The 20919-nt window shown below is 35.7% G+C and overlaps 1 protein-coding gene across 5 annotated transcripts in view; it reads right to left on the bottom strand.

Annotated features, from left to right (window-relative positions):
- Nucleotides 1–4457: 4457 nt before the first annotated feature.
- The window catches only part of LGSN (lengsin, lens protein with glutamine synthetase domain), a 100009-nt gene continuing 83547 nt past the window's right edge, over nucleotides 4458–20919 (bottom strand). For all 5 annotated transcript variants that reach the window (XM_065056211.1, XM_065056209.1, XM_065056210.1 and 2 more), the window contains 3 exons: nucleotides 17163–18159; nucleotides 8006–8184; nucleotides 4458–5862 (listed from right to left, as the gene is read on the bottom strand). In XM_065056211.1, the coding sequence (XP_064912283.1) occupies nucleotides 4663–5862; nucleotides 8006–8184; nucleotides 17163–18159 (2376 nt within the window). In that variant the 3' untranslated portion in view covers nucleotides 4458–4662. The remainder of the gene's footprint in view (nucleotides 5863–8005; nucleotides 8185–17162; nucleotides 18160–20919) is intronic.

Genomic DNA, 20919 nt, shown 5'->3' on the forward strand with positions numbered 1-20919 from the left:
CAGGATCAATTTTTATTTAAAATGTCTGAAGATTTTTGAACATAGTTGAGCTCTTTAGTAAAAAAATCATGAAGATGTTGCAAAGAAAGGGTCAGAACTACTTTATGTCTATCCCATGTAGTGACTGATATCTAGAATATATAGATAAATTCCAATAATTTAAATTCTGGGTAGAGTTAAGTATCTGCTCACAAATAGAAAGGTGATTAGAATAGGTGTGTCTAGGGTGTATTTTTTCACTATGTATTTATTATTTTCCTCTAGTAGACAGGAAAAATTATTAGGAAAGGAAAAGAAATAATATAGGTAAACTGGCAGTGCATAGAATCAAGCAGACTTCCCAAAGTATTTTGTTAAGATGGAAGTATGAAAGTAATTCCAGTAATAGCCTACATTAAATTACAAATACTGAATACAGCCAGTAAATGATTTGTAATTTTTTGTGACGTTGTTAAGGAATACATAAAGATGATATGCATACACACACACATACAAATATAGATATATGCCTTTTACTAGATTAAGATTTATACAGTGTTATCAATAATTAAAATAATATTTTGAGTGTTATACGGCCTCCTTTACTGAAAAGGCTATGCAAATTCAACAGTTATCTAAGCTTAACTAAATAAATGACAAAGATATGCATTACCTTTCAGCTGCCATTCTACCTTATTTTTAAAATATTGTAAGTACATATATAAAATATCTAGGTATATTTTAATGTGGCATTTTTCAGCACACCATGAGAGCTTGAGATCCCAAAGGAAAGTTGCACAGTACAGTGCTGCCCTCTGGCTGGAGCCTGAAAGAAGAAGTATTCACTTGAGTGCACAATGTCAGTGTCTTGACATGCCAGAGAAATGCTAGTTATTAAATCAAATTCTCTTTTTATATCTCCTAAACCTGAAGCCTAGGTAGAAGCATGAGATTTCCAGATTCAAAATAAGCTGTTGTATGAAGAGCTCTGTAGTTTTTGTGTTATTGATAAAAAATTTAGCTAGCCTAGCAAATCTTTATTTACCTGCTTATATTGAATTGCAAGCTACTGTTAGGCCTTTATCGTGCTGGCATTACAAAAGCCACCTTCTGGTACGTTAAAAGGCTTAGGAGTTTATAGAAATGCTCCTCATAATTCTTTTGTACATTATGGAGCCAAAGTCTGGCATGGACAAAAATGTGGAAAAACCAGCCATAACACAGTGCAATGTCAAACGTAGTACTGTTTTGTCAACCAATATATAAATGTACGGTCTGCTTAAAGTTGAAAATATTAAAGATGCTTTACTAATAGCAGAAATTTCTTATATAAAGCTTTGAAACATCTGACTGTACTATCCTGAAAATCAGCAGGGCCTTATGCAAAACTAGAGGTTTCAAATTTATTTATTTTTTTAATATATAACACTGCACAAGTTTGAAGTATCTAACTACTGATGCTCAAAACATTGATCTTGGAACTGTAGAAAAGTGAAGAATATTTTCAGACAAGACTTCAAGATGAAATGTTAATGATACAGCAGTCAATAGTAATTCATTTCAATTGAGTAGTATGAAGTAGCTCTCTTTTTCTTGTGGACTTTCTAAAGAATATGCATGAAAATTTGTTTGGGAATGCACAGAACTTTAAAAATTCATAACTACTTATTCTGAAATAAATGTTTTTATGTTTTTCACAGAGTTGGGGTAATTTTATTTTTATTGAATGGAACATATTTATGAAACAGTATTGAACAAAATATTGATCAAAATTTAGGACATACTAGATTAAAACTGGATTTCTGGACCTCCTATTAAAAAAAAAAAGAAAAAAAAAAAAAAAGACATTCATTTGCCAGAAACATAAAATATTTTTTACTTAATCATATGGTCACTCTCTTTTCAGAGTTTGTGTCATTGAGGACTACTTAGAAAATACATGTAGATTTATCTGATCTTGCAATAAGATAGCCTTCAGAACATCAGTTCCAATTGGTTGGTTTTAGTTTCTAAATAATGGCTGTCAGTAACTCAATTTAATCAGATTTTTGGACATATACAGAGAAACACTTAGGTCTGATGATACTTCTTCAATTTGTAAGAAGAAAATAATGTGGATAATATATATAGTATAGATATCATGAACTTCATGTTCATTAAATTCAGTTATAGGAGTTCATTATGTGTAATCTCTTAAAAAGTGACTGTATACAGTCACAGATTTTTTAAATCCAAGACAAATCACAAAGTGTCTAATAAAACCTCACCAAAAAATTGTTTGAAAATTGTCACAGTAAGTAAGACAACACCCTACTAATATATGTATAAAATGAAGATAAAGATACATATTTTTGTTTGAATCTTTCATCTATTTTGCCATCCTTATAATCAGGTCCAAAAGAAGTACAATGTAGAAAGTGAACCTAAATATCTTCTGATATTTCAGCTTTAAAATGTGGTCAGTGTATGTCAGTGTAGATTTCCAAGTTCTAAAATAACTGAAAGAGCAATGTAACTCAATTTTATAAGGTATTTCACTGAGAAGGCTGAGTTCACTTATGTTTTGTTTAATATGCTTTAGTTTCCAAGACCTTTTTGTGAAAAGCAGATACAGATCTGAATTTGGATTTTAGAAACACTGGTGTGGGAGTGTGCTTCTATTTCAAGATCAATTTCTAGACAAACTTTAAAAATAAGATCATTTTACCTGCAGAAGCTTAGTACATGTTCCACAGCCATTTCTGGTACAGCTTTGCTTAGCCAGCATATTTATTACCATACAAAAATCATATCACATTAACACACATCATACATGCAGTGTTGTGCTTTAGTACATCCTTGCCAGATGAAGAACCAAGAAATAGCTATTAAGCTGTGCGACTGTTGGGACTAAACAACAAGTGTGGTAAGTAAGCTGCCTGAGCAAGGAAAGAATTTTTATAGATGTCTTCTACCTAGAGCTTGTGAAGATGAGAGTAGGAAATAACCAGAAAGAGAAGACAGAAGTTGGGTTAGAAGACAAACAGATTCCCAGAGTCCCTGAAGAAGTGTTAGGGCAGCAAAAGAGAAGCACTTTTTTCCAGAATGGGAAGTTCTGCTCAAATGCGAGGCTAAACCTCACCAATGCAAATCAGCCTGGAGCAAAGAAAAACAGTCCCATGCTCTGGGGTATCCAAAAAAATATGTCAGGTGAGTAAGAGAGAGAGGAGTAAATCCAGCTACTTGCTACCAACTGAGACAAGGGAATGCATTTATCATGTTTCCTTAGATTATTTATTTCCTCTTGCTACCTGAGCATAAAGTGAGTTCTACTTTTCAATCCCACAAAAAAAGTTTTAGCATACCAGGTGCTACGTTTCAAGTACAATACTCTATAGGGTAAGTGTGAAAGATCCAGCAGCAGGCAACTAGCACATTTCTGTTCACACCTTCTAGTTCTGCAAGTTGACAGAGTCATTGACTAAATCTTATTTTCACTCCACTGATGACCAAACAATTTCACTCACAAATTCCTGCACATAGATCAAGACATTGTGACAAAAGATGAAGAACATCAGAAATCACTGTTAATGTGGAGGTGAGGTATGAAATAAGGGTTATCTTTAATAATAAAGAATGACAGAAGCAACAGTAAGAAAAAACAGAGAGTAAATCTAAACCCCACCTCCTGCCATTCCAAAAACTTTATTTTTCTTTACACCAGCTGCCATTTCTCATTTTAGGATGGGTCTTTTCTTACTCTGTTTTAACAAATATTTTCCAGTCTCCGAATTTACATCTTCACTTATTCTTTCTGGTTTTAACCAACTCTTCCTGTTCCTCTCTTCACATCCATCTTCCTTGTCCTTGATAACACCAGGTTTCCTAACAAAGTCCAGTTTAAGCTCTCAATTCTCTGGCTTCTTTGCCATTTTTTTTTCTTATTTGACATTCAACTCTGAATTAACACATTAACTATAAAAACATACATAATACTAGCTCCTTTTTTATTGCACAGTAGCCTGACACTACTGGCTTTCTATGAATTATTCCCTCTTCAAGTCACCATTTGATTTCTTTTAGTATCTCTATCCACTATATTCTTGCAAACTTCATTCAGCAGCAAAATTCCTGGTGTATAGATTATGTTATAATCCCTCCTGTCTTTTTATTTATGCCTACTAAGATACTGAATCCTGACTCTCAGGTTCTACAGCCTCAGACCTCTGCCACTCTCTCTACAGTGTTCATCATTCTAGCATAAGTTTTAAATCAAACTCAGATTCTTCTGGTTTGGCAACTGTTCAGCTCCCACAACCATGCTGAACAAGAAATTCACCTAGTTTCTTAGTTCTCCTACCCTCTTGCACTGTCCCCATTATTCCTACTTTTTTTGCATATTATACAGTCCTATTACAGTTGCACAGTTGTTCTTAATTTCACCTTCTCTCCTCTTTTCACAAGAAGGTATGTTCATTTAAATTGAAAAAAATACCATATTTTAAAAGACTGGTTTTCATTAATATCAGTTTTGCACTGTCCAGAACGTACACAGACAGTAAAATTCAATCACCATGTACTATACAAAAGAGGAAAAAATAATTCCAAACCATTAAAACATTTTCAAATATATTTACTAATTTCAAGATTCTTAGCCATTCACTGTATGTATGTACACAGCATCTCTATAGAAGAGTGCTATTTCTAAATAAAATAGCCCAGGCATTTATTCCTTTCACTATCCATTTCTTCTGTTTCTAACTCATAATGTTTCATGGCAACAAAGTACTGGATGAAAGTTTCACCTAATGCCTCCTTAATGCACGAATCTTTCTCGAGTGCAACAAGAGCATCTTCTAGTTTCAGAGGGACTGTTGAATGTTTCAGATCAGCAGTGTGATTTTCTTCTTGGAGCATATCATCATACCTAAGTCCTCTCTTTATTCCATCTAGACCTGCAGCAATAGTAGCAGCAAGCACCAGGTAGGGGTTTGCTGTAGCAGAACTTAATTTATTGTCTATTTGAGTGCCTTTTCCACCATGACATTTGACATTAAAGGCACAGCTGTTATCATTATATGCCCACTTTGCATTTACAGTCTCTCTTGATTCTTTACTGTATTTAGAATAAGGCTTACGGCAGCTGGTGGTAGGAGCCATCAAGCAGCTGATAGCCGCTGTGTGTGCCAAGAGACCCGATAACCAATTTTTTCCAATATCTGAGAGCTCCTCAACTCCATAACCAGCAGAAAACAAATTCTTCTGGCCATTCAAATCCCACAGGCTATGTGACAGAGCCCCTGAATTATAGAATCCTGATTCTGAGAAAAAACTAGCCACGTAGCTATACTTCTTAGCTACCTCTTTAATGCCTGTTCTAAATGTGAAGGCACTGTCAGCAGCATCTATGCCAAATGCTGGATGAAAAGTGATCTCCATTTGTCCAGGCCCATTGGAAGAAGAAAAGCTTTCAATGTTGGCACCAGCATAATACATTCCTTCAATGAGCTCCTGAATGAAAGTCTGGTCATGATTATTTAGTATCGTGGCTGCAGCAAAGGATATTGTCTTTGAATTTACAACCTCAGTAATGCCATAAATACAAAATTCATAAGTGAAGGCAGAGTGCAGAGAAAAGCCATTGTCCTGAAGCTGGCTCAGCTGCCTCTTGGCGATGTGCCTCGGAGAGGTCATTAGTGGGTTGCCCAGCACAGTGAAGGAATCACATATCACTCTTGCAGTCTGCTCAGTCCAGGGAAGTATTCGAAATGTTGATAAATCAGGGTTCAGGATTATGTCGCAATTAAAATTGGTTGCATTTATGTAATCTGATTCATTATCATTAGGATTCAGCGTCAGCTCAAGATAACTTCTGGGCATGGCAACACCATGAATTGCTTTCTCCTAAACACAGAGCAGAATGACAGATTACCAAATATGAAAATAACAGCATTTTTAACTATGTAAAACATGTAAAACTCAGATTCTCAGTAAGAATAATAGTATTTTTCCTAAAAGAACACTAAAATGCAGTAATTACTAAAGTGGAGGGCAACAGCCATTACCGTGTCATTATGAAGCAGTGCAACCTTCTACAAGATCGGTATGAAAACACTGGCATCAAGTATCCAAATGACCAATTTCTAAATTTCCACGAAGAACTGAAAAAATGGTCAACACTTGTCTTGCATGGCTTTTATACAGTCATGGACATCACCAGTTAGATGCAAACTTTGCAAGTCAAACTTCTATCTATAGTTACTCTATCAGGCTTCCTTATCATCTGAGCATTTCCTTTACGTAGATTCAAGTGACCACACAAAACTCATGGCAATACGAATTCAGGTTCTGACTTCCCTCTAAATGTCACTATTTTCAGATGCAAAGTTTAACAGAAAATTCTCACTTTCTGGAATTAATAAGTTTGGAGTGAAATGCAGGGAAGCATTTGTTTCAATATTCCTCTCCTAGGTAGTAAACAGGATAAGCTCATAATTATACTTCTCCATTTGAACAGTGAGCTTCAGCTTACACAAATGAAATGCGGATAGGACCAAAAGGAAGGATCATTTACCTTCAAACTAGTACCTTTACAACTTACCTTTAAACTTTTTGTGATGCCAAGTTCTATCAAGTGAAATTTGGTTCATGTTTAGATCTTACCTTTATTCTTCTAAGGGAAAGGATTACCATCTGAGTGAACAGAGGAGACAGACCAAAGCCAGAAAGGGGCAAACTCAGAGCTGAAAAAAACCCAAAATTTTGCCTATCCAGGTGGAAAATTTTTTAAATACTTCAAACTGCATATGGTGGATTTACTTAAAATAAATTAATAAATTATAAGTAATAAATAAATTAATAAATAATATATAAATAATTCTGCCTTCTCTTAAGTAGGTGGCCATCCAGTGGTACCCTCCCTGTGTGATACTCGTAACCAAAACTGTACAGCATGGTAAATACTGCTCCAAGATAGCTAAGCTATCCATTTGACATTGAAAATGTATTGAAGGTGATTATCCTATAGTCAGTTGTTCTGTATGTATGCATACATGTGTGTACATATAGACATGTTTTAGCGTGGAAAAGTTTAGATTGTCATGCAAAGCTCCAATTTGTTCAGATATTAAGGTAAACAAAAAAGCTGTCTTTGAACAAGCTGATCTAGACATTTGCAATTTGACAAAGCAACTGAAAGAGAAGTTGCAATTAACCTACCACCCTTAACAAGAATTAAAATGACTGAGAGAAGATTATTTTGATAAAATCCAAATAACATCAGGGAAGGCAAAATGTATCTAGATGATACAGTTGCAGCTTAGCAATAACTAAAATGGAAATAATGAAAACGTGGCTTAGGCTTCAGAAGGAACTTGAAACAAAAGTGCTCTACATCTTTTCATGTTCATATCTTTTTTTTGTGATCGCTGAGTAAAGCTTAAAATATTGATAGTGATAAGTGAGTGAAAGTATAATGTAGTTATGCACATGAAGTAGCACAGAAGCAATATACTGAAAAGGCTGATGGGTCAAGTATACACATGGTGATGATTGCTTCCTAATTTGATTCTTATTTCCTGAATCATTAATATGGCAAATATCATCATGCAAGCCAATAGTATTTTCTTATCTGATTGACGGACATAAAATTTCTCACAGCTGAAGTGATTTTCATTCAGACATGTTCTTTCTTTCAGTGTTTACTCCTTTTTTTTAAGGAATTTACTGACATTCAGTAAAATAAAGTGTTTATAATGTATTGACCTGAAAAGGTTATGATGAGGGAAGGATTATTAGAAGTCTGAAACACTGATATTACTACCCTTATTTAATTAGATTGTTGTTTGGGGGAACAGAGGAATGGATGATCGCAGTGATGAAAATTGTTCAGATCCTTTGGGAATATTAACAAGTGGAGGGAACAAATAATTTATTCTAAGTTTGAATTTCTACATGTATTATGAAAAAAAAAAAGATATATAGAGAGAGAGATAAAGACATGGCCATTAAAACACATAAAGGTACAGCTAGAAACCAAAAGACTTACATGAAAAAATCGAGAAGGAATGTTCTTTGATCTTGACACACCATGGAGATCTATTGATTCAAATCTGACGAACTGTACATTGTCCCTGGCCATCTGCTGCTTAATAAATTCAATATGAGAGAACAGGCGAAGGAGAGTTGGACTTCCAAGGTTGTTTACATCAGGCTCTCTGCTGGACACTATAAGTGAAGAGGAATGTTCAGGTGAAACAAAATAATGAATGCTGGAACACAGGCTGTTCTAAAAACTGCAATAGTGGGAATCTCTGACATGGAATGTAAAAGCAAAATAATTTTTGTATATAAACACACTTTTTTTTCCCTGAGGACCTGTATAAATTGCCGGGTTTTTTTTGGAATGGTCTATAGCTGAAGCTTTTTTTCAAGTTGGTAAGAGAATGTGAGAATCATGCAGTAAAGCTAGGAATTTCTGAGGGATACTGTAGCTGGTTTGTTGGGTATTTTTAGGAGCCCAAGTAGCAGCTGGGTTCCTGTTTCCCACTGAAAGCTGAAAAAATTCAGATGCTACATTACTTTGATGCCTTTGAAAAGTGCATGGATACAGAAAGATGACGTTTCTCAAGGTCTTCTGAGGAGGACTGTAGTCTTCTCCACCACAGGCAGTAGACTTTAAAGAGCTTACGCACTTATGCATTTGCTGTTATGGAGTTGTCTTCTTAACTGTACTACAGCAGCTGTAGGATTGTATAAACATATTGACATTAAAGTAGTAACATCTGAATATAACTTCTGTAATGGAGCAGAGAGCTGGGCACAGTAATTTCACAAACCTCTCAGTCTCTCAACCTGCTTTTCTTTTAAGTATCTATGTATTGTTATTGTTCAAGTTAAACTATATAAGGTATTAACTTCCGTCTAGTACAATAAACCAACAAGACCAAAGAGGTGAAAAAATGTGAAAAAAATATTTATTTCTACATTTCTGGGAGGAAAGTCCTTCATTCTTTCTGAGGAAGATCAATAGTGGAAGAAAACCAACAGGAGCCATTCACCGCCACTCATGAGGTGAAAGCCTTCATGCTGAGACTACAGGGGTTGGTGGGAGTACTCCCAATCTCCCCAGTACCAAATTACCCAAACTAGAGTAGATCTCTAGCAGTAGCCAGCAGAGACAAACACAGCCTTCTGACCACACCTTTGCGGCAAACAGGGCTACCAGCTGTGAGGCTGTAAGGAGGCTCTCCAGCTAGTCCACCACAAGGCTGTCTGACCCTTCCCTGAGAAGGAAGCAAACTCAGCCACAGTCACAGACTTCTCAGGGTCTTTGAATACTACTGGAGCATCCTCCAGCTCCAGATAGCAAGGAGGTGACTTTAGGTAAGTAAAGTAAGAAGAGGTTAAGTAATAACAGTACTCCCAGAGAAATGACAGGTGAAAACACAGAACAAAATTTTAAGCAAATGTAACAGTCTGTAGGAAAAGAGAGTAAAAATTAAAAAAGTAGAAGGAAGAAAAAAATAGTTTTACCACATGCACTTCTCCTTCTCACATCTTTCCCTTTGGTCTGCTTCAGCTGTAAGCTGCTTATGAAAATCGCTTTTTTTCCAGTGTCTCCTATAACTGCTAGGGCACTATCCCTTTAAAAGATCTGCATTAAGTAAAGAAATCCTGTTTAAATATTTTGTGTAACATACACTCTGTTACAGATGCTGCCAAAACACAATAGTGAGCAGGAAGGATATGTAAACCAGCCTCGTCTTGCATGTGTCATCCAAGTAATAGTTATTTGAACATCAGTTATCCCATAACATTATTTTACAACATAAATGTTCACTGACATTTAGCAGATTTGGCCTCTTTATGAACCTAACCATCAATCAGAAGTTTATTTGATAAACTATAGCTATTTATTAGACTAATTGAATTAAAACAAAATTCGGAAAATCTTGCTACAGATTACGGCAAATAGTGTTTTCTTCAACTCCAGGGACAGCATATTGAGTTTTTTTCCTTTGTAAAAGCAGTGCTCTGTCCCTTATCCTACACATTTAATTTCCTGTGCAAAGATGTTAAACAGTTCCTGCCTACCACCTGTCACACTGAGATTTTTATGTCTTCATATTATTTCAAATAAAGTTTGACTGGCAAGCCTTAACATCCAAATATTGTCAACTTTTGATATATGTTTTGCAAGTATCTTACAATGTCCTGAAATGTTGCCTGTTAAATTTTCGTCTACTAAACAAACATTTTTCAGGTAAAAACATAAAATTCGTGAAAAACAACAACTTTAACTCTGACCCAAGTAATTTTTTACATCAGTATTCCTAAGTGATATAAACAATGTAAAATCAATATTTATGAAAAACTCATATGTGATAGGCATTCATATCAGTGATGTATGGATTTGTTTAAGAAATAAAGCTACAAATATGTCAATACTTAATTGAAACATCTACCAACGGTAGGTAACTTTCCAAATTTTATATAGCTTGTATTCAAGCTAAAGTTGTTTGAATAAATTCATAAATACATAACTAGAATATATGAAATAACATAATTTAACAGAAAATTCCTGGTTTTAAAAACATAAAGCAAGGAAAAAATTATTGGCTGAAGAAGCAAGAATTTGTCTTCTCTGGTAGGACTTATTATGATTCATGATAGATCTTTTTAAATGATAAGACTAAAATTTATCTATTGGTCTAGTATTAGTATAAAATTAGGCTATATACCAGCCTAGACAGCCCACTAGTCAATAGACAGATACTTACTTATTTACAATATCCTTTCTCCAAAATTTGTTAAAATCAATAGAAACACTCCTGTGGCTTTCACATACTTTTCAGAGGCAGTTCATCTTTTATTTCACTTACAGATTATCTTTCCCGCAGAAATAACAAGTTTCTGTAAATTGTAAGATAGATAAAAAAATATCATCATGACTTAATATCTCTGACTGATTTTGGAAATGTGAAAGGGGATTTTTTCCTAAATAATATTTAGTTAATAAGTACTGACAACACTTACTTTTCTCCAGTACAGGTCTCAAAATATATTTTCTTGGTAGCCACTAAATAAATCACTGGCAAACTAAGTCCATGAAGCCAATGATGCCTTAAGTTTGAAAAGGAGTAGTAGGGAACTGAGTACTTTGTGTTTTTCCAGTTCATATTGTCATTATCAAGAGCATTAGCTACTGGAGATAAGGTAGCTAATAAGTATTAGACAGGTCTAGCTGATTTACATACACAGCCTAAAAATTTACATGCTTATGAGGGAGGATTTTGTTCATGAGTATAACGTTTTCCTTAGCTCTCTGGGCCTCCAGAAATAACAACATCTTTGTTTTCATTTGAGAAAATCTGCTTATGGAAACATGCATGTAAATTTCACAAGATGCTCAGATTTTGATTCAGATTTTCATTTTAAAAATCAAATATAAATCCAGATAGGCCATTGTTCTTAAAGCAGAATGGTACATATAGATCCTTAGATATCTATATCAAATCAGTGGTACATGGAAAAATGCTAAATGTTTGGTTTTTAATGGTTCTATCTGTACTTCCCATTTGAGTTTCCACTGACAAACAATCGGTATTACTCATTATGCTTTTGAAATTAATAGATATTTTCTGATATAAACACATTATCTTCATGTATTTTAAAAAGGTTAATAACGCAAAACTAAAAATACTATAATAAAAACCCTAAAAATTATACTATTATTATTATTATTATTATCATTATCATTATCGTTATCATTATCATTATTATTGGAAGAGTGGTGCCATTCTCAGGTTATTAATATTGAAATCATTCAGATTGCTGAGGGTACTTGACATTTGGCTAGGGCAAGGAGTTAACATCACCTTTACCTCCTCAGTAACAAAAAAGTGCCATGACAGAAGAAACTGCACATGTCCCAGATCAACCTGTTATTATCTGCTTGCTGAAAGAAATCCTTTCCCACAGTCCCTTATTAAATCACACCACATCTAGAGCAAACAATATCTCAGCTCATAGGTGACTGTGTCAAACTGATGGAACAAAAAGAACATGTTACATATTGCCAGGGGACTTGACAATGACAGGAGCAGGGTGACCTAACAAATGTAGTAATACTGAAAACTCTTGGCTGAGAAACACGACCACCGAAGCAACATAAGGCAATAACAGCAGACACCAGCAGATAAACTCCAGATACAAATCATGCACTGGAGAAGGAGACATGTTTCCATCAGTCCTCCCCCAGTCTCTTCCTCCCATAGCCTCTCCAGCAGCACCAGCTGTGCCAGATGTGCTCCTTCTTGGTACAACTCTGCTGCAGTCACGCAGCTGCTGCACACCCATGAGACATGGTCTGGGCAGGCCTGAGCCCCACATAGTGTCAGAGTGCACGTCCCTGTGCTCTGTGACAATTTGTGCCACCTGTTACTGTCACAGAGTGGCAAGAAAATAAAAACTCTTGCATGCATAGGAAGTACTACATCAGTCAAGGCAGCCAGCTTTTCACCACGCAACAGCTGTCTTTCACACCAGATATTAACAGGAAAAGTCAGGTGTTCTTTGCAAAATAGTCCATCTAAAGAAAATGGGTTTTGCAATACCTTGCTGAAAAGGTGGTCTCAAGGTTAGGAGCGGGAGGGTGAATATCCAAATTTATCTTATTTTCTTCTTCATTCTTAGAAACCTAACACTGGGTGTTCTGGTTATCTATCTGAATATTGAACACTTTGTTCTGATGATATCCACTAGCAATGAGTCCCACAGGGTAACCACATATCTACACTCTTCTAAATTATATGGAAATTCCTGTCAGTGCTAATTTAAATATATCTGCCCTTCCTTACAGAACTCCAGTTTGTGTACTTAAGAAAAGCCAGTCGACTTGGTTTGTACAGCATGTTACTTACTGTTCTCGTGTTTGTCTTCAAACACTAACGGCTTCTATTTCTCAAACCTTATATGACAACTTTTCCTATGCTAGATATCATTCTCATTGCTACCCTGTTTCCCTGAAAATAAGACAGCGTCTTATACTAATTTTTGCTCCAAAACCTATTACGTTTTACATGTATAGCTACCTGGACACTATTTAAATTGACTTTTTTAATGAACTGTAACTAGCGCTTATTTTTGGAGTAGGGCTTCAAGCATCCTCAAAAATCCTGATAAATCATGCTAGGGCTTATTTTCAGGGTAGGTCTTACTTGAGGGAAAACAAGGTAGCATTTAAAGCCTCTCTTTTCTATTCCCATCTTCTTTTTGACATGGTAAATAGACATAAGTTCTGGGTTACCTTTGAATAATACTATTGATATGAATAGTGATCAGATACATTTTCAGTTGAATGCACTATATAATTCACGTTTCTCTTTTACTCAAAAAAAAGCTTCACAAAAGATGTCTACCACTAGTTCAGCAGAGTATTTGATTTGTGCAGTAAAGTACATAAAAAGTTCTTTCTTACCTCATATTTTTTCTCCCGTACAAGACCCCTAACAGGGGAACAAATATGTGAGCATACCAGAAACTTATCAAAGCATAGGAGACAGTAAAAACATTTCCCTGATCTGTTTGATATTGACACTTTCAATATTTTTTCCATCCATTTCTTTGTCTCATGATAGCCTGTTTTCTTTTTTAATCTGAACTGTGAAGCAGGCTTTTTTACTGATATGGCCATGGAGAAGGTCAGCTCTTTTTGTGAGTTTTTTAGATACTTTAGAGAGTAATGAACGGCTTCAATCATCCATGAATTGTTCTTTCCAAATGGTATGACAACATGACACAGCTTCTCAGAGGAGCTACATCATCAAGAATCTCACACAAAGTAGGATTTTATTTCTTAATAGATGAAATATAAATCATCCATATTTGTCTGTCTTCCAGAGTGTTTTGTAAAATTGACTCTTCTCATTGATTGAGAAAATTATCACTGTTATATAGAAAATATTAGAAAATATTCTACCTAGGCAAAATGATTTGAAAACAAAATATACAGGTGTCTGAAAAAAAAAAAAATAAGGTGAGTAATATGCACTGGAGCTACCTAACTAATAATCTTAAATATGGTGGATTTAGAGTGGCACATTTTTCTTCAAACTCAAAGAGAAAATTTGGATTTAAGGAAGGCACCACTGTGCAAAGTTGCATGAACTGAGGTACACACTATCACTAACTAGGTAGCCCCTTCTTGTCTAAAAACATTTAAGTTAATTTTAAAAATTCAAGTGAGAAAGAGTGAGAGCACCACATAAAATGGGAAGCAATATTATTTATGGAAGAGTAGGTTTTGCACAATATTGAAGGGAAGGACTAAATTCTTCTTGAATATGTTATAGAAGGAGAGGCGGCTGGCAAAGATGTCAAGCCGAGCATGCATTTTAATTACGTTAAGTCTAAACTAATTGTTTTGGCAACCTTTCACTATTACTAGAAAGAAGGTACCTCCAATGAGCGGGAAGAATCACCATCTGAATACACCTCTTTCTCTCAGAGTCACAGGATGACTATCTTACCACAGGCACAAGAGAGAGATGAGTTAGATCTCACCCAGAAATGGACAAAATAGATCAGAAAGATGGGATGGAAGTGCTATCTGAGCAGTCTTGTTTTGTGTAGATTGAGGGGGAAAATGAAAAATTATATGCAGTCACAGAGCAGGAAGATTTCAGCTATTGGTATGGAAGATAAAGGACTGAAGAGGTTTTGTTTGTTTTAAAGAAAAATAGCTGCTCTTAGAGCTTGTGAGAAAAAAAGAAAAAAAAAAAAGAAAAGAAAAAAAAAAGCAAGTTGTACACAGCTCAGTACAAAGGGAAAAGGAAAGAAATAGGCAGAAAATATGATGGTTTGTTCAACAGAAAACAAGGGCAATAGAAAAGGTTTAGAAAGGAGCTGAGCTTTAGCTCAGTTACATGTCTTAGCCTTTCCACTGCTGACCTCTAGAGATTTTCCCTTAACTGTGTACTTTCAGAACAATCCTGCTTTGGCCGTATCTAGACAGTGAGTACATCTGAAATGAGTCTTCCAAACATTTTGGATCAGGATATCTGATTTGAGCAAGTTCAAATATTTGAAAACTTGCAGAAGACAACACGTATTTCGGATCTACTCAGTGTCAAGATACATTTAGATCCGAGACTTCAGGCACTTTGGCAACTAAAATATTTAAAATAATAGTTTAAAAAGTAAAATATTTAGGATTTTAACTTATCAATCAATAAATTATCATTGGCAGCAATTAAATACTGTTTATGCAGAGGCTCATTAAAGAATGAAGAATTTTATCTAATGCTTTATCCTCTTCACTTAAGTTACTGAATGTATAAAATGAAAATTTAATTTAAATGCATACATTTCTAATTAAGTAGAAACTATTTCTGTGCATTCCATTTACTAGTGGAATTTATGGGTCAAAGCCAAATGGAATCCCAGACTTGTGAGATTGCAAAATCTTTAGTTTTCAATATGTTTCTGATGAAACAAAACAGTTTTACCACACCTCCCCTCATAGTTCTCTACAGTTCTCTTACAGTCATTGTTATCACTAGTGAAAAGATCAGGATTTCACCCCAGGTAGTTTAAGGCATTTCAGTGTTATGTAAATAATCTATATTAATCATCATGGGATTTGTACCACACTGAGTGGACAGAGATGCCCACCTCCAGAGGTCAGTTGCTCAACAAAAATGCCTGTCTTTCTCTATTGACTAGGTAATAAATTTGGATTAGCCACTTCTCTTTAAGTGGCTAAAATTGGGTTGAAATCTCCCTGTGGAATCGACAATTAACCTCATCAGTTCCCTGTACCTTGTAAATGGTCTTATGAAAAAGAATAATTGCTCATATATTTTAAAATATATTTGCTAACTTTGCAGACAATGAGATAACAGCAGTAATCTAAATTTGACAATGCATTTTGCTAGCCTTTCAGCAATGCAAAAAAAGATGTAATCTGGAAAGGGAACAGCGTCAAGTGTAGGCTGAGAAATAATCCTCTAATTTCTTTATTCTAATAGACACGAATAGAGAGTAGTTTGAGCACAAAATATCTTTTCAAAGCTTTATATTTCTCCTGCAGTGCCGTGAGTTAGCACTGATAGTGTTAATCGATATCTTGTTCAGACTTGTTCAAACTGCATAACTCAATATGTCTACTAAGAAATCCTGCTGTTGCTAACATTTGTAATATTCAAATTGTCTGTTTTCAGAGTATGTATAGCAATATTTCTACCCTTCTGAAAGGAGACTTTTAAAAAAGCTGGATAACTTAATATTGTTGTAAAAATTTGATTGCTACCATTATATTTCATTACACAGTTAATGATGGAAAAGGTATTTTATCAATAAAGAGATTTATATTTCTAGTACTAGTGACATAAGTCAGAGGGTAAGATAACTATCCTGAAAAGCTGGTAATGTGATCTGAGCTTGATGGTCCTGGAAATGTATTAATCTGATATCTATTCAATGGCAAATCGTTGTTTGTGTGCTTCCTAGAACAGATAGAAAACTACGACCTGCTCAAACCCATTACTTTATCACAGCTAATAGTATTTCAGTTTGCTGATCCAGCTGGCTCAGACCTATAGCTTTTATAGTTTCAAAGAAATCACAGGCTATTAGTAGCAATTAATTTGGTCTATAAGCACTTCCAAAATAGACTTACTGAACAGCATGAAGTGGAAGTTCTCTGCCTCATTTGCTTTTCTTCCCCTATAGTTTATCTGAGATGTTTTTGCATTCCAGTCTTCTCACAGGACATATAATTGAAAACACCATCCCTAAATGGGAGCAATTTCCACTGCTGGAAACATTAAGAAAAATAAAATTTTAAGCAGCCCAGATGCCATCAGAGCCTTGCGATGTCTAGCAGACCTTTGGGAAATGTTGCCCGCACACAGTTTAAATGAGGAAATATTTCAGTTTTAGTGAAAGAGACATGACCGCTTGTGCATGGCAGTTTTTGTCAGGCAGTTGGGCTTCATAAATGCCTTGCCTGAAAAAATTTTTAAAAAGCATAGTTTTAATGCACAATTTCTGATCCATCCTGATCACACAAAAAAACACAAATGTCGGTTCTCAATTCTCTCATCTGCTAGCTCTAACTAAAGTTTGCAGCTTAACAAAATCCATGAAACAACAGGAACATTTTATTTAACAGGACAGCAGGTGATGTTTAAATATCTTACCAGCATAGTGTGCAGAGGAGTCAAACTGAATCTCAGCATCTGTGCTTTCTGCATGTGTAGAAGCTGCTGGTAGTCCCAGAAGAAGTTGACCCACGTCACTCCCGTCTGGTTGCTGCTGATCAGACCCAGCAGAGCTGAAGATCAAGAAAGGTTTGCTCTGCTGCCCCATCCCTTCCTCATGGAAGATGTGGTGCTTTCGATTCTCCTCTCCAAAATGCGGACTAAAAGTCTCAAAGGGTCGACCCCGCTTGTCAGCTGTTTTCTCCCAAAGCTTCAAATTTTTCTGAGAAAAACCAATGCTTGCCTTGCCACTGTAATTGGGCCCACGAGCAGGCAGAGGACCTTCACTCAGCAGGTTTTTCAACTCTTTCAGACTTCGTTTAGAAATGTCAGGTGCCCCAGTGAAGGACTGTGCAGTACTGCTTCCCTGTGTGGTTACAGTACTGCTCAGGGAGCTCATCTTCATCCCGTGAAACCTGACATCTTTTTCTTCCATCACACACCATTCTTCTTGCTTGCTCTTTACCTCTTCACTGCCTTCTCCCTGGCACACTGCCTCTACAGACCCAGCTTTCTCTGCATTCTTCGCAGGCTGTATGCCCATGAGTTGCTCCATTTTAGCTGGTGTATCTATTTCCTTATTCACTTTTCCTATTATTCTTTTCCTCATGTCAGCATTTTCCTGGCTTTCTTGTGTTTCTCCAGACGTGTCTTCTTTAATGTTGCTGCCAGTATGGAAACTGTCACAACCCCCTCTGTCCTTTTGCGCTGGAGGAAAGCTAGTTGGGTTTTGAAGAGGCTGGTCTGATGGTGGTTCTGAGCAACCAGTAATTCCCTGTAGGGGACAAGGGTCTGGGATTTCTGAGGTGCAGGACAGCTCCATCCTTTCATTTTCTAAAGGAGGAACATACTTTACAGGACCTTTGACTCCCTTTTTCTTTCTGAAACCACATATATTGTTGCCATCAACTTCATCATTGTCACTTTCAGATGTGTTCTGTAAACAACAATAAAATATACAAACAAATAATATGTAAGAATGAAACAGAACATAGCAATGGAGTACTACCACCAGCTGAATTTACCATAGTACCTCCATTATTTCTAGTAAGTCTCTGTGGACATTTACTGACCCTCAAATTCTGCTATTTTGATTTAAAAAATTCTCACAGAATTTTTTTTTATGTTTTAGAACAAAATTGGTGAAAATTCCTTCATAATGCAGTTTTTAGGCAGATTTAGAAGATTAAAATATGACATTGTACACTTTGTGACATCATTTGTCAAACATGTGCCCTTTAAATGTGAAAAAATGTATTTTAAGAATTACATTTAATTATATTATTGTTCATATTAAAAGCATTTATATTTACAAAGGAAATCTGTTGCCCTGAAACACAGAACACTGAAAATCCTTATAAGTATAGGGAGTAAAACCAGAAAATAAACAGCTTTTAAATGAATTTCAGGCTCCAGTCTGACCAAATAACTGAACATCCAGGGCAGTGGTCGAAGGACAAACTCATATTTGGATGTGTAAACAGGAAAGAACAAGAAGATTTTTACATTTATATATGGCATTGATATAATTTTTATTGTAGTGCTGGGAGTAGATTTTAAAATGGATGTAAACATGTGGAGAAGGTGCAAAAAGGAGCTATGAAAATCAATCTGCTTGCATTATCCCAGGTAATATCAAGAAGTGTCTGGATCATCCTCCTTCCTAAGTATCCTGATCCTACCACAAGTGTGATTAATGTGAGGTGACAGGGAAAAGGACAGGAAATCAAAATCAGATAGATTCAAATTTTAAAATAACAGAGATTTTAAAATTGTGAGTGACTAATTATTTCACAGACTCTCAAGATGGGGATTGAATTGTCCTAAGAAAGACTCCATAATACGGTTTCATCAAGATATAGATCACATACTGTTATATTGCTCATGAATACCTACTCAAGTATTTATTTTAGATTCAGTAGCTTAACCAGCAGTCCTTGGTTTGCTTGGAATGGGCAGCAATGAGCACTTCTAAAAACACATATCAGGAGATATCCTCTGAATGAGCCCATTCTTTACCTTTTCCACAATGGAATAATGGAATAATTTGTTGGAAGGTACAAATACAGCATCCCTTCATATCAAAGACAGTCATATGCATGAGTTATGACACAGTCTTACTTGTCTAGTAGTTTATGTGGTGTCTGACATCAGAAAGGGTCTAGTACCTGGGCACAGAATGGAGAGCACCCAGGAAACAGGACTCATGAATTATCTGTTTAACTTTTTATTTTTAGTAAGTTTTTGTTCTACTGAAGGTAGGGATGAATAAGAAAAATAGCAGCTTCAAAAAGTTACAGTGGAAGTGAGCTGGATACAGGTCATGACTTAATTTCATGGAATCATGTGTCCTGCTGTGCTGAAAGGAAACCAGAGCAGTCATAGCATTAATGTGACAAAAATTCTGATTATTTTTTATTTAATTGCGAATATTCCTATAGTTTTGTTGCTGTGTGGCAACAGGAACAAGGAATACTAAAACTACCTGAAAGTTCTTTTAGCCAACATTTGTTTCAGAATCATTCAATTTTTATTTACTTGTTTTCAAATACTTACTGGCACCCAAAGCCAGACATTTTGAAAGTTTCAAAATGTGTTTCTGTTTCTTAGCAAGTGAACACTTGGGAGGTCATTCAAATATTCTTGCCAGAAGGATTAGGCCCAAGATATAAACACTATGGACCACATTATGCAATGAACCTGAGACTTAGATTTTCCTTTCTAGAAATGTATCTGATGTTAATTGCCATTGATAGGTGTTGGTATTCCTCCAAGTTCTGATTTCCACCAGGACCTCTTACCCCAGCGCTGCATCTCGTGCTGGTACACCTACCCCCTCAGCAATGGTGCCGTTTCAGTAGAGGTGGACCAGTGCGAGCCCTACAATAGGCAGGAAGAATCAGGGTGGATCAGACTTCATTTCTCATTATGGATAATTTCACCTCATATGAATAACAGCTTTGGTTGTCTTCACTAGATGCCTCCTGTGTCACTCTGGGTACACAAGAGTCTGGACATCTGTGACTACTAACAGAAGACCAGGGCTATACTCATGCATTACAGCAGTATGTTAGAGCACTGTGCAGGTAGGAGGAGAATAGAGGACACGATCAGCAAGCAAGCATTGCAGCACTGTGCAGATGAAATTGCTTGCTCTACTTAACCCAATTGCATGCCACTTGTGTCATGCCATTAGGCTTCTGCAACCAGTAGACATTTTATATCTTGTGATAACACAGAAAACAAGCATCTAAAACATTTTTTCTTAATCAGTGTGTGTTCACTTTTAGGCTTTATACAAGCTCTGAAGTAGAACATTAACTATATAATGAAATACAAGACTGAGATAAGGCAGTTCATCTGTAAATCTGTCAATTTACAATCTGAGAGGCTTTGGAAATGTAAAGTGTTGCCTTTGGGAGGAATAATAAGTGCTAAGATTTCTGGTGTGTGAAACACAGATGAAAATCCAAGGCAATTCTTGAACTTTGGCCTTAAAATAATTCTATAGGTGACTGAAAATATATCTGTAATGTTCTATGGGGCAAATTCAGAGACTGCAAAGAGGACCTTCTATTTTTCTTCTACTTCATGTTTGTGTCATGGCCTTAGGCAAGACTGCAAATGCTATTGGGGTCTATCAACCTCTCTCAAAAATGTATTGACAAAAAGAGAGGGAGAAATTAGAAGAAAAAAA

The sequence above is a fragment of the Columba livia genome, chromosome 3, assembly GCF_036013475.1.
Source record: "Columba livia isolate bColLiv1 breed racing homer chromosome 3, bColLiv1.pat.W.v2, whole genome shotgun sequence".
Classification (NCBI taxonomy): Eukaryota; Metazoa; Chordata; class Aves; order Columbiformes; family Columbidae; genus Columba; species Columba livia.